At 38.7% G+C, this 15,059-nt stretch overlaps 1 protein-coding gene across 1 annotated transcript in view; it reads left to right on the top strand.

Moving 5' to 3' along the window:
• Positions 1-15,059, top strand: part of cacna1ha (calcium channel, voltage-dependent, T type, alpha 1H subunit a) — a 163,047-nt gene that overhangs the window by 88,874 nt on the left and 59,114 nt on the right. The window contains exons 7-10 of the mRNA XM_059347414.1: positions 4,774-4,866; positions 6,110-6,348; positions 7,377-7,909; positions 13,931-14,097. Of these exons, the coding sequence (XP_059203397.1) occupies positions 4,774-4,866; positions 6,110-6,348; positions 7,377-7,909; positions 13,931-14,097 (1,032 nt within the window). The remainder of the gene's footprint in view (positions 1-4,773; positions 4,867-6,109; positions 6,349-7,376; positions 7,910-13,930; positions 14,098-15,059) is intronic.

Below are 15,059 nucleotides of genomic sequence, written 5' to 3' on the forward strand. Positions count from 1 at the left end.
CAAGTAATAAGGCCCTTGTAAGTCCTTACAAGATGCTTATTAACATTATTGTGTGTTTATAAGCTTATATAAGTGTTAATAATGGCATTACAAACACCCATTATGTCTTTGCCATGCCTTTATTAATCATATTTTGTTTGCTTATTGATATTAAAATATACTTTATTGCTCATCTATAATAAGTTAACCATAAGTTAACTATGCTTTTTGCAACTACCGGATCTAAAGCGAGAACAATGCCTTATTACTTGGTAATTAATGGTTATTAAGGACCTTATTATAAAGCGTTTCCAAAGTTTCAAGCCTATGTCACCCAACCTCAATCAGCAAAACTGTGGTCTGTTGCACCTGTAACCACACCCAACAGTGATGTCACAGGGTCCTGGAGTACCCCTGTCTCATATCATAGCAATCACCTGTACAAATTTTAAAAATGGGTGTAGTTCTCCTTTAATTCATCATTTTTGTTAACAAAGACCCCGTATCTGTTGTTCATATAGCTGTAAGCTAGCTAGCAGACTGATTTTGCAGAGCAACTGATTCTAATACAATTTAAAACATACCTTATTAAAATGTTATTTCACTTTATTTGCAATACTGTGTCACCATTTCACTGAAAAAAACAGAAAGCTCTTCTTTTACTTTGATGCAGACATTTGTGCAAGATATGTTAAGTCTACCAGAAAGCACCAGTCTTAACAACAGAAGAACAAAATATCCCTGTCTAAACTTAGCTCATGGTTTAGAGTTTTCATGGTTTATGGACACCACAGTGGACTTTAAGCCCAGTGGGAAGCAGGATGGTTGCATGCATAAGTTGTTATAAAATGAAGACTTTGCTAACAACACAGCGATAAAAAGCTGATCACATATGGCAATTCAGTTAAAATACTAATAATATTTTGTAAAGCACTTTGAGTTTTGTAAAGCACTTTGAGTTGCATTTATATGTATGAAAAGCGCTATAAAAATAAAGTTTGATTGATTGATTGAATAAAACACTATTTGTTTGCATACATAGATAAGTCCTTATTAACTCTCCTGTTATGTTGCAGATCAAATTGACCCATTTCAATCAAAAATCAATGTCATGTAAAACCATTGTATTTTATATGTAGTTCCTTCCAATGTACGTAAAATAATTTTAACATGCATTTTTTTGAAAAACAAGTGAAATATATTTAATAATTAATAGATTTTTTAGTTTCTGAGTGTTCCTGAGAAAACAAAAATATATCAGGAGGGTTAAAAACAACGCACAATTGAAAAGGATTGCAGACATGTTGACATTTCCAAGTCATCTTTTTACAAATTCTTCCACACAGGCAATCAAAGGCCATGTATCATGACCTAAAAGCCATTTCCCCGGCACATGCTGGTTGTGAAAATGTCTTTTTCCCCTACTGCTGATTCCAGCTCCCCGGGGAGACCGTGACAGGCTTTTCCCTTATCACCGTCTTTGTGCTAACACTGTCTGTGCTGTTGTGATATGAATTCCCTTCTAATAGATCTGTCCAGGCTCCGCTGATAGACCTGTCTCTGTGCCTAATAGACTTTGACTTGCACAACATGACTTTCTCAAAGAGTGTCTTACCTTCAAATTACCTCAAACAGCACAAATACTGAACACACACACACATCCACAAACACACAGACATACTAATCCCTGTTAGGTACTCACAACTTCCAAGTGTGTGTGTGTGTGTGATTGGTCTCCGCTCACAGTCAGAGGCTTTAAAGATCAGATTTTCTTGATTTTCTTTTTCTCCTCAGTGGTGGTTTAGAAAGCATTACTTTGAGTCTTAGATGGGATTAGTTTTTTAGCCAGGTATTTAATGTGTCTAATGTGTATTTTACAATCTGCAGTAAGTGTTAATGTAGCGGATACTAATGTTGATTGGGAAAGTTATACGCATTAGTGAGGCTTCCTGCACACTCAGGTGTAGTGGTGTATGTATAATAATTTATTCTATCTTAATAAATTATATTGCATAGAACATTAAGATACAAACTCTATAATTTGGGAAAAATCTGCAAAAAGAATATTTGAATTAGATGTTATTATTTCTCAATAAAAGAATAATTTAAATATATCATAAATAATACAGAGTATTTGTTGAAAAGAAATGAAAGAGAAAGTAAAAGAGCTGTAATGAGTCAGAAATGTAAAAGCGATTGAGATCCAGCCAGTGGGAGAAAGATTAGAAGTTGGTTGAAATAAAGGCGGAGGCTCTATTGAATGTTAAATGAGTTGCTTGGCTTGTTATCCCAGTCTACAGCCGCTATTCCCTCAGTATCTGTAAATATAAAGAACATGAATTATACATTTCAGCGCAGGGTTTTGAAAACATTTCAGCCCATGGTTTTGAATTGAGTTAATTCAGGGTTACCCTGGGACTACTGCAGAAAACAACAAGCTGTGAACAAGTCACGTTGGATACCCACCACAACCAAGCCTGTGGGCTTGATTGGGTCCCACCTAGTTTGTGAGAACGATTGATTTTGTTGGAGGATGTCAGTCAATCCCAGTCCTGACCCAGGGTTTAGGGACCAGGGGATAGACTCTAAACTCTGTCAACACAGAAATAACAGAGCTGTTGATAAAGATATGGTAAAAAGACTGAAGAGATGACATGTGGAGAGATAAAGGATGACAAGGAGCATGAAGACATCTCTGGGTAATCAGGCCAATGATTCGATCAACGCACAAGCTAATGACTATTGACCGTGTAGCCATATTGGGGTTCAACAATGTGTTGGTCAAAGGAACAATTCAGTATTTTTCAACCCTTTTGTATCCAAGTGACTAATGGCAATAACGTTTTTTTAAATGGCTCCAGTATTGCGTGAGAGAACTGCAGCTGGGAAACTGCACTCTTATTGCATGGGGCGAGTGTGCACCGTCAATGTACGTCCACTAAAACTGCTCGTTTTTGCCACTGATAAACTCAGATTCTTAATATAAGTCTCACAACATTATGGAAAGGACCCTAAGGGGATATAAAAATGTTTTTCTTTACCTTTTCGCTTGATATGGTCAGCTAGTTATTGCGTCTAACCAAGTTCTGATCAAGGAGAAGTCTCGTTGCCGGAACAACGGTGGAAAGAGAGGAGTGCCAGGAAGAGTTTGTTCTGTGAGATTCTCAATGTCATGGCTGAATAGTCACCCCATTTCGGACAATGTGGAAGAGGTGAAACAAGATTCCAAAATGAAACTTGTTGAGATTTACATTGCAGCTCATTTTGCAGCTGATGGCTTCAACACTCTCGGTTTACTTGACCAATTTCCAAAATGATTGTCTCCATTAGTCATCTTTTTAAAAAATAGGATTTAGGTTGAAAAATACGGAAGTTTCACCAATGACAGCCGAGAACACACTCTCTGCTCCACACATTTGTCTTCAGCATGAATTAAAGGACCCTATGCTTTGCCAGCTACCACTGGTCTTTAAGGTGGGACTCAGCAGAGGATGGGGTGTCCTTGGGTTCAGCTGAGCGTCTGCTGAGAACCTTGTCTTTACTGCGATGCACATCACTGACTTTTACAACGTGGCTTGACACAAAATGAAGATTTTTAATAACATACTGCACAAGGGATGATAGTCCTTTATGAATTGTTATAAAAGAAATTGACTTTTGTTGCTGATGTCCATCAAAATTCCAATTCCTGATGGCTTGTCTGAAAAAGGAACAGTCTGTTCAAATGGCCTGGGTAGACTTGAGAGATGGTTGTTTGGTTTTCTTGCTTTCCAGTTGTCATGTTAATCAGATTATTAGTTTGGTTGACTAAATATTTGGTCAGGTGGCTGTTGTGTACTCCCGTCTGTTTCTGTAGAATAAAAGATGCACAACTAGAAGGGCACTCAGAGAGCCAGACCTCTGCCAAGGCCAAATGCCCATTCAGCAATGATTAAAAAAAGTAAAAAATAATGTGTGTATCCACCCCATGATTCGGATCCACTTAAAAATGGAATGGGTTCTTCTTTGGCCCATTCTACAGTCTTCCACCAAGTGTCATGAAACCCAGGCTGGTAGTTTTTCTGTAATCCTGCTGACAATCAGACAAACAAACCAAACTGAAAGCACACCCAGTCGGAGGTATTGAATACATTTTACAGGTGTATTTCTTCTCCAGAATGAGAATCCTTGGCTCTTCTGTTAATCCGGTGCAAGTAGAGCACTCCAGTAGAGAGCGGATTAGTCGCTGTTGTGTGCATAATATGCATATGTGATGTCTGTTTTTGGTCGTTTTGTGTACGATTCTTTACGAATACACAGGTATGCGTGCGTCATAGTGCCCGTTGACATGTGTGTTTGGACTTTTGTGTAGTTTGCTCATGCCGTTGCTGTGTGTGCTTTGGCACTTCATGCTGTAATGTGTTCTGCCAGCTGAGGTGTAAACGTTGAGGTGTGAGCGTATTATCGGCTTGGCTGAGCTGAGCCGCCGCTTTCGGGTCTCAGCATCCCGCCTCATTAGCATAGTGGCTACATGAAAGAGCTGCGTCAGTCCCCTGGCTCACACACACACACACACACACACACACACACACACACACACACACATAAAAGACGTTGGAGGGACACCACAGGCTTTCTTCTGAGGAAAGGCCATTAAAAACAGAATTGGAAATGTACTGCATATGACTGCTGTGGACTTTGAGCATCCGCATGTGTTTGTGTGTGAATGCATAGTGTGTTTATGATAAGCAACATTTTTCCTGATCATTATAATACAATATCTGTCTCTCTGTGTCTTTCTGTCCTCACCACCAGGTCATCACACTGGAAGGATGGGTAGATATCATGTACTATGTCATGGACGCTCACTCCTTCTACAATTTTATATATTTTATACTGCTCATTATCGTAAGTATCGCCTTGTATTTATTTCTGTTTCACTTAACAACCTTAATTGTTATTTCAATGTCTTGTTCAGCTTCCAAAGCGCCAAAATAGCAGCACAATTAATTAAAAGCCACACTTTTGAGCGGGTCCAAAATGTCTGGCCCAGATCTACATGAACATGGGTCTTGTTTGAAACGGAACCAAGCAGAAACCTCTCCAGCATTTAATGAGCCCAAACCCAGTAAAGCTCACTGTAATCCTGACTTGCTATAGTTTTTTTAAATACCTTGGCTGTGTTTATGGAGTCAGCCATCTGCAGAGTCCAGTTTGGCACATGCATTACAGCAGGGTTCAGGATGTGAAGTTATGTAAACGGAATTCAATTTAAATCTGCTATTGTGCGACAAAACCTTTCTGAACTCTGCACTATTTGAAATACACATTTCTTTATACGGCTCACAGAAAGATATTTTGGTGTACTTGCATTTCAGTCCCGCTTTGGAAAAACCAGAATAACCTTTCCCAAGCAAAGCACTAGACTCTGCTTGGGCACAGCATCCCTCTGTTGAACCTTCTTATCGTGTGTAATTTCGCTCTTATCATGCTGTTGTCGGGTTTTCAAAGATCCCAGCTTTAGCTCTATTTGACAATGCTGGATGAGCTCCCTGCCTGCCTGTCGTTTAATGTGAAAGTGCTTTTTATGCAATCCGAGGGAGGGAAAAAAATTTGAGGGAAGAAGGAGGAAGAACAGACAAAAAAAATAGAAGTATATAGAAAGTGGATGACACAATAATGATGGTAAATGAGAATGCAATAGAAAGGAATAAAACAAAATATGGAGTAAGTGCCCATCTATTTCCCATCTCTTTTTCCCGATCATACGGTAATGAGCTGTTAAATAGGCGGATATTTCTAACTTCCTGTCAAGGCCATCTCGTCAGAGCATGATTTAAATTTAATGATTTCAGAGCAGAGACTCAAAAAAAAAAAAAAGTTTTATCTGCCCAAATTTCTGGATCTTAATAACACTTATTTGGCTTCTTGTTGGCAGTGTTTTATTACACAAATAACACCTTGAGGAAACTCAACAGTGAGTTGTTTCTGAAGTAAAATATTGATGAAGTAGTTTAACAGCAAGGGGAAAGGTTTCACAGATACATAACAGCACTTTTATTGAATATGATGACAAAAAACACACAAAACTGCTCTTATATCATTATAATATCTCAGTTTGATGACTTGTATTCTTAATCTGCTTAACCAGGTGGGCTCTTTCTTCATGATCAACTTGTGCCTCGTGGTCATCGCCACCCAGTTCTCCGAGACAAAGCAAAGGGAGAACGCCCTGATGAGGGAGCAGCGCGCTCGCTACATGTCCAACGACTCCACGCTCGCCAGCTACAGTGAACCAGGCTCGTGCTACGAGGAGATGCTCCGCTACATCAGCCACCTTTATCGCAAGTTCACACGCAGACTTCAAAGGATATACTCTGGATGGCACAGGTACTGACATAAGTAGAAAGGGGCTGTTTGCTGGTACTGTTTATTTTCTATGTCTATTTTATATTTCCATGTCTAAAAATATTCAATCTATATCGATACAATTAAGTCACAATGTCACTTGCCAATCAGAAAGTGCAATTTTCAAGGCTTAATTTAGGCTAAATGTTAAATGTTATTATGCAGTAATATGTACGGAAGCCCTGAGAGGCAAGTGGGAAAAAATATATCATTTGTGGGTGTATTTTCTAAGTCTGATCTAGATTACTAAATATTTCCCTAAAAAAAGTTTTTGTCAGGTTATTCCTTTTTTTGTTTTTCTGTTGTTGTTTTTGCTCGGACCATTTTTCGCTTTCATGTTTTTACAGTTGACCAAAAAAAAAGTAACTTAGAAAAATTATCCAAGTAAAACATTTTTTAACTGTTTCACAGATGGGGGAAAAAAATGCAATTTAGAAAGATTATCCTTGCAAGAACTTTTTTTTCACCTGTTCTTAAGCCATAAACAAAGGACAGAAAACTTTTTAGATCAGACTAAGAAAATGCATCACAAGATTTTTTATTTCTCACTTTCCTCTCGAGCTTCTATAAATGTGTCATCAGAGGTATTAAACAGGCAAACTCCAGTCAGTGCCTGAGACGTCAAAACATTGAGGACCTGTGACTCATTTCACACTTGCTTATTTATTTTCTGTCAAAAAACAACAACATTTCATTGAAAATATAATCACACTTTCTCCCCAGGTTAAATTAATCATGGCTTTCCTCAGAAGTTTACAGTCTTTGCTGGTCCTCCTGTGTCTATTTACAGCATTGTATGAGTCATTTGGGGCAACTAAAATGTGTTTTGAGCATTTAGTAGTTGTGTGCTCTGTTAATGTTGTACCTCACAGAATTACATTATGCATAGTGCCCAGAGCCACATCCCTTCAGATACAAACACTCATAAACACACACACATTGAACAAACAGTGCAACATTCTGTAAACGTCCATGTTTATAATTATTAATTTCTTCTTTTCTTTGACCAGTAAACGGCGTAAAAAGGTGAATCCCAATGGCAGTAGTGGAGGCAGCAATGGCGGGGGTAATGGACACGGCCACGGCTCCAGCAGGGGCTGCGGAGGCCTAGGTCCTGGTAGCGCAATGTGGCTGAGACCGATCCACAACCTTCTGCAGCACCATCAGCACCAGCACTGTCGCCTCAGCAACGGGGGGCAGCACACTGTCAGCGTGGCAACCGCTGAGCGCACGGAAGGAGAAGGAGTGGAGGAGCTGGAGATGAAGTCGCTTCCTGTCCGGAGAGGAAGTACAAATGGAAATAGCAGCGGTGGCGGCGAACCGTCCAATGTCACCCAACGCATGGGGGCGTTGCTCAGCCGACTGAACGGAGGGATGAACTATCCCACCATTCTGCCGTCGTTCGTGTGCAGCTACAGCAGTAAGACGCCGCCCCCTCACTCCCAGCACTGTGGGCACAGTCCGGAGCAGCACCCACCCAACCACCCAGCATCAGAACATACAGAGACACTGAACAAGCTCTACCAGCTCATGGGACAGCACAGTAAGAGGGCACACACACACACACACACACACATACACTAACATGTTCTGCCTATTTTCTGTAACCAGTAGCATGAAATTATGGCGGAATTAACAAGCTAACTGATGCTAACTAGCCAGCTGCTGTAGAAATAGCAGTTTAGTATGCCAATTTGGCAGTTTTGTCAATTGTTTCAACTGAAACGCCTTAAAAGCCAGAAGTTAGAACAGAAGTGTCAGAGAGTCATTACCCTTAAGACCATATACTATCTCCACTGATGGACACAAGGGGGGGCAGGGGTGAAAGTGCCCTCTTGGATGCCCCCGTGGTTAAGAAAGCATGACAAAGTCCCTCCAGGGTGCCCCTTCAATGAACAAAACATGATAAAGTGCCCTTTTTGCATGCTGGTGCCACACTGCATACAGCAGGTGCCCTTTTTATTGTTTTCGCCCCTGCCCCTCAAACTCCTGAGTCTGCCAGTGGTCTCATCTAGTCTCATTGGTGTTAACTGGGAGGATTTTTAGGAACATTGCAGACCGGCACATTGCAAGAAGTTGCAAGTTTCAGCTTGTCTCCTGACAGTTCTTTGGTCTGAACTGGGATTCACACTTTCATTTTTAATTGGTTTCACTGTCCTTTAATTCCTCTTCTCAATCTGTACTCAATACTCCAGATTTCCCTTGGGCCCCTTATTATATTTTTGTCATCACACTCTTGCTTTCATCTTCATTTCTTGCTCTTTCATTTAGCAAGTACCTCGGTCCTCTTCCTAAGATTGACCTGATGTAGCCTCTGGCTACATCTGCTCTGTGTGTGCATGTGTCTCAAGCAGCCCTTAGAGAGTCCTGACAGTAAATCCATGTCTCAAGTGCTACAGTCATCAGTGTAGAGAGGTGGATAAAGGGGAGGATTGAGGGAATCAACACGCAGTGTGGGGATTGGCAGAGAAAGGAAGAGGAGGCAGTGTGAAGTAACAGAAACAAAAACACAGCTGTATGATGTCGTTTTGAAAAATGTGGAAGTTGAAAGAAGAACTAGATGGTTAAGAAGAGATGCATAAAGAATGAAGTATTCAGATTTATCAGGAAAGGCTCCTAGCCTGGCTTACGCCAGACTATATCACAAATGAGATACAGTCTGGAGACCACCTATTCATTTTTCCGTAGAGGAGGCGTGGTTTACGATCATCTAGAGCCGTTTATTGGGCACTATGAATGCATCTGTACGTGGCTCTTAGCCAATCGTATCAATTATACCAGATGAAAAATTTTGATTGCATTCTCCTCGGGACCCAGCTGTGCCGCGGAGATACCGAGTTGGGCTGCCTCCTTTAGCCACTTACGGGGCTAGTTGGTGGATTAGGCTTTTTTTTAGGCTTTTTTAGGAAGCAAGGCTAAAACATCCTTTTTGGTGGTGATAAGGGAGTGTAAAGCCAAACGTTGTTCTTCTTTTAAAATAAACTTTCGATCTAAACTATCTAGAACACTGTCTACTGCTAGATCGAAAAAGAGCTTCCCGTTTGCTGCAGCCATGTTGGATCCATAAGCAAACTACAAGTTTCCGTGTTTTTTGACTGCTGGGCTACTATGTATCTATGCGTCAGACCAATTGGATGTTGAGTAATGAGCAGTAAACCATAATATTTTAATCTAACTAACTTATAAAGTTAGCTAGCATAAAGTAAGCAGAAAATAACTTGATCTCATTTTGAGTTAGCTAATATTAGCTAATGTTAGCTAGCTATGCTAATGTCGCTATTAAACTCATTAACTTACTGCATTTGTCCTTGTTGTTGTTTGCGTGACGTTAATTTATTTGGTGGAATCGTTAGCTACAATATGTGAATCATCACATAATGTAGCTAACATTAGTATAGCAGCACTTCCCAAGAAAATATGTTTGGCTTGCTAGATAGCTGCAAAAAGATGAATTAAATAACTTCAGCCAATGTTAACATAAGCAATTTTTGGGCTACCTAACATTATAAATACAGTTAAATCCAAATTTGAAGGTCTCATTGTTTACTCTGGTGTTAGTGGTGGAGGTAATGTGGCCCATTCAAACTAATGAATACCTGCCATTGTAACCTGATGACCATCTTTATAACGATAAACATAACAATCAGTACATATGTAACCTAATCGCGAAACCAAATGTAATTAGTCAGCTTATAAAAAGCCCACTTTACATTGGCATGGACGTTACACGATAATATGCTCAGTAGGCTACTTTATTAATTAACGTTAAGCTTGAGGCATAAAGAAAAGGACAGAGTTGGTTGAATAGGAAAACACCAGGGAGGCTGAAACGTGATAGGTTTGTCTATTCTGTCCCACTGAAGTGAGTCTACTAACAAGCACACACATACACAAAAATTTACACACTGCTGGCTGCCAACGAACATAATTAAGAGCACATGAATTAGTTCCTAGCTGCAATCGAAGAGTTACTGTGTGACGTGTGATAAATACAGAATAGACAGCGATGAGGAAGAGTGCTGAAAAAGGCTTAAAAACATCACGAGTGTGCGTTCAAAGTGTTAAACAGTCAATACACCTCTGATCTACTCACAGTCGATACGATTCCTTTGGAGAGTGAGAGTAACACCACTAATGTGTAATTTAAGGGTTTGGAGTTGACTTGAAACTAAAGTTTAAATGAGTAAATAGTCTCCAGTCGCTGTCAGACATTTCTGGATCCGTAGTTTATGAATGTTTGCTTTCATCGTTGTCAGATGACTCAATCTCTGCTAAACCTTGCAATGTAATGGGATTAGAGTCTGAATGCTGATTTTGGTTGAATGGATCCTTTTATACTGGTCTTGGGAATGCTTTTTCATGTCTGGGACTCTCAAATCTAATTTTAATTTAAATGTAATCTAATCTACGATAATGTAATATAAGGCGATGTGAGGTTGGGCTGAATTTGATCAAGCTTTTTTTTGCCAAACAAATATTTTGTCGCTTGAAGGCATTTGCTAAAAGAATGCAAACAATCTGTCAATAGTTGGAGGCATAACACTTAGATAAATAGACATGGAAATGTATTTGTAGCAGCAATATTCAAGAGATTATAAAAGATAATAAAATATGGTGACAACTCTCTCAAGCCTTTTTTTATAGCTTGAGGTTTTAGATTGCATTGTAAACAACATAGTGAGCTGTTGCAGCTGAACTGATGTTTCCAGGAGTCCTGTTTAGCTGCTCCTCTTCCATCAGACTGGTTTTAACAGGATGTAGTGAGAGAACAGAGGGTGAAGGGAGTCAGCCAGGATCTCGTACAGTACTGTGGGCGAGCTCACACTACAAATCAGCCTGTGTTGGCTCTCGACTGACAGAGGACATCCCTTCAGAACTGCATGTAAAATTCACCTGCATTTTATTCCAACAACTCTATCATTATGCCATAATGCCTCATCATCTATGTGTCTGTCTTTACCTAGTGCACTGCCCATAGGAAGTATGTATTCGTATAGTGGGAGATGAAGTAGGTTTTTCAATTATGGCCAAATGAGGTTGTGTGTTAAAGTATGATGTACAATGAGGTGTAATGCTCTTGTGTAGTGTTAATATCCAAAGTGTATATTGGGTAATACATGGATGTACATTGAGATATAAAGAGACACAGAAATAATTATTTTAAGAAAAAGAAATTTAATTATTCAACATGGTTAGACATACAGTACAGGCCAAAAGTTTGGACACACCTTCTCATTCAATGCGTTTTTCTTTATTTTCATGACTATTTACATTGTAGATTCTCACTGAAGGCATCAAAACTATGAATGAACACATATGGAATTATGTACTTAACAAAAAAGTGTGAAATAACTGACAACATGTCTTGTATTTTAGATTCCTCAAAGTAGCCACCCTTTGCTTACTAGAATATAAGACATGTTTTCAGTTATTTCACACTTTTTGTTAAGTACATAATTCCACATGTGCTCATTAATAGTTTTGATGAATCTACAATGTCAATAGTCATGAAAATAAAGGCAACGCATTGAATGAGAAGGTGTGTCCAAACATTTGGCCTGTACTGTATATACAGACACAGATATAGGAAGGAATAAGTTCAGCACAAACAGATGGATGTGAAAAACAGAATTTGCACATTACATACAGATCACTACAACGTCTGCAACTTTTCTGCAACATAAAACACAATCACATCAATCAAAATCACAAGGTACACACACCATCCAGCACATACACATTGAACGTTGATATTCGCTGGAAACTATTCGAATATTATTGGAAATTCGAACCTTATAGCGCAATTTACAACTCTGAAAGATAGGCTAATAGACGTACAGATGAGATGAGTCAGGGTGGAAATCCAGAGTGAATTGTGTTACTGACCAGGTGTAGGCCTATCACACAATGGGGCGGAGCTCCTTTAAAAGGCGTCCGATCGGAAACAGTGCAATGCCGCAACATGTCCTACGTAAATAATGATATTTTGAAAAATGATTTCAAAAATCTTCAAAATAAAGGATGCACACCTTCGTGCCATGGACAAGCCACATACGAAATCTTAGTTCAGTCTGACTAACGGTCAGCGAGATATGCGCGCGCACGCACATACACACACATACACACACACACACACACACACACACACACACGCTTCTTGCTTTTATAGATAGATACCTTTTACAGTTTCTGTGATGCAAGACAGTGTTCTACATTGTTAAATGAAAATGCAAAGTTCATGTAAGACTACATTAAGAAATAAATAAATAAAACTAATTATACCCAGCCAAAGGTTAATTATCCACTTGGGTCCAATGGGGACGTTTCCTTCTTACTTTTCCAAATCAAATTTTTGTCATTACTTTTACCTAATTCATTTCTCTTTTAATTATTTCTAACTGATTAAGAAATTGAGTTTCTCTGCATATTGTTCTGATTGTCTAGACACCGTAATTGAAATGAGACAGAAGTTGATAACAATGTTGATCCATTCGTCTGAGTCACCTTCAATTATCCAGCACTCACAGCTCACAGCAATAAGCTTAACAGGCAAAAGGGAATGCTTTGCCCTGGGTTTTGCCTCTCCGGCCTCTCCTTGTGGGAGGAGGTTGTTGACTTCGGGCACAGCTCAGGGCCTACAAAAGGACTCTACATGCTTTTTTAAAATTATTATTTACATTTTTCTAAAAAAGATGCTATGATTCAACATCAGTCATGTATTATTGATGATATATTATTTGGTTTTAAGATTACTCTAATAACCATAAAGAAACATTTGCCCTTCAGAAACAGTACTTTAAAACATGTTCCACTGGCTTGGGTCAGGCATAAATTGGATTTAATCAAAAATACAGATTTGAATACAGTTTCTCACAATGTAAAATGGTGCAACAGGTGAAAGGCTGTAGAAATATTTCTAACATGTTTGACTTAACCCATAAGAACCCAGACCCAGTTATCCTTAAAGGAAAGTTATGGGGGATATACCACCATTTCTGATGTGTTTTCAAAAACACTATCCCGAAATGTCAAAGATCTGTGATGTGACATAAACATTACATTGGGCGCTTATAGTATTTATGTTTATAATATTTATGTTTATAATATTTCGTATTTTAAAATTAAAAAAAAAAGTAGACACAAATTTGCCTTTTCCTCTGCATCCCCACAGCATCTATCAAAATTGTGACATTATTAGTTCTGTTTAACAACAAATTATTTTTTAGATTTGTTTTAAAGTAGCATAATAATAATAAATCGATAATAAATAGATACAAATAACCATGTGTCTTTTTGTTTATCAAAATTGTGACTTTAATTTGTTCAGGAAATATGGTCAAAACAAGTTAAATGCAATACAGGACACCCTATTAACGGATTAGAATTGTTGAATGGTTTTAAAGTTAGCCTAGTAACAAAAAATAGAAGATTTAACGTGTTTGTTACATGGGTGTCACCATGGGTTCTTATGGGTTAAAGCTAAAAAGACAAGAGCAGCACATGAGGACACCGGGGGAAACCCCCTTTGCGATGTTTGACCGTCTCCACCCGTTTCCCCCATCAGGTCGCCAGAGGCTGCTGTACCAGCTGGCAGGCGTGGTGCCCAGCCCTCTGCTCCTGGAGCTGCTCAGCTGCCCTCTGTGCGCACGCAGCCTGGAGACCTTGGAGCTGGAACTAGGAGACCTGGAGGGAGGCAGGGGAGAGGCTGACGGACTGCACGACTTCCCCCAGGTCAGACTGTACGGGCGTGCACTCATGATGGTAAACAGTGAGGATGAAGGCTGTGGAAGTGGTGATTTGGCTTTAATGAGGGTGGTGAAGGTGACCAAACAGCAACCTGTTAAAACTAAGGCAATATATTATATTTTTAAAGTATTGCATTTGAAAGTACAAAAACTACAATAAAAAAGTTAGGTAACACTTTACAATAACCATCATTTATAAACGGTAAACAGATAGTTTATTAATGTTTAATCATCATTTATAAACTGTTTATAGACCATTTAGAATGGTAAATACATAATTTATTCATGTTTAACTAACTTAATCATTTTTTAAATGGCAAAAAGATGTATATTCATTTATAAACATGTCTATTAATGTAACTTTATAGTTACTTTACCATTAACAAACAATTAAATTATAATTAATTGTTTATAAATGGTTTTAGTTGCACCCATTTTAATATTTTTAACTCCACATTAAGTATGTTAATGATTTTGTACGTAAAGCACTTTGTAAATGGTTAATAATTGGTTTATAAACCATCTATAAACATTATTTAGTTGGTTATTGTAAAGTGTTACCAAAAGTTATGCTGTGTTCACACCAAACGTGAAGCAACCTTTTGAATTGAATTTCCTGAGTTTTACTGCAGATCATACATGTTTATTTGCACTAGTCACATTAGACGGCGCCATGTCTTTCCGTCATCAACCACGCCAAAGGAATAAGTATTGCTGTTTCTACCTGTTGTTCAAGTCTGAAATACCTCAAAAACCAAACGGCATCCAGCCTGGGTTCTTAACATCATCCGGATGTGCACAAAGCTTGGTGAATTTCAATACCTTTACCAATAATTTTGTCTGGATGAGAAGTATGAACCCAAAATCAGTGGAATTTACAGTGATTCAACTGCAATAAACCAATCAAAAGTATGTTGAGATTACTCGATCATGATGACGATTTGTAAA

The sequence above is a fragment of the Centropristis striata genome, chromosome 13, assembly GCF_030273125.1.
Source record: "Centropristis striata isolate RG_2023a ecotype Rhode Island chromosome 13, C.striata_1.0, whole genome shotgun sequence".
Taxonomy (NCBI): domain Eukaryota; kingdom Metazoa; phylum Chordata; class Actinopteri; order Perciformes; family Serranidae; genus Centropristis; species Centropristis striata.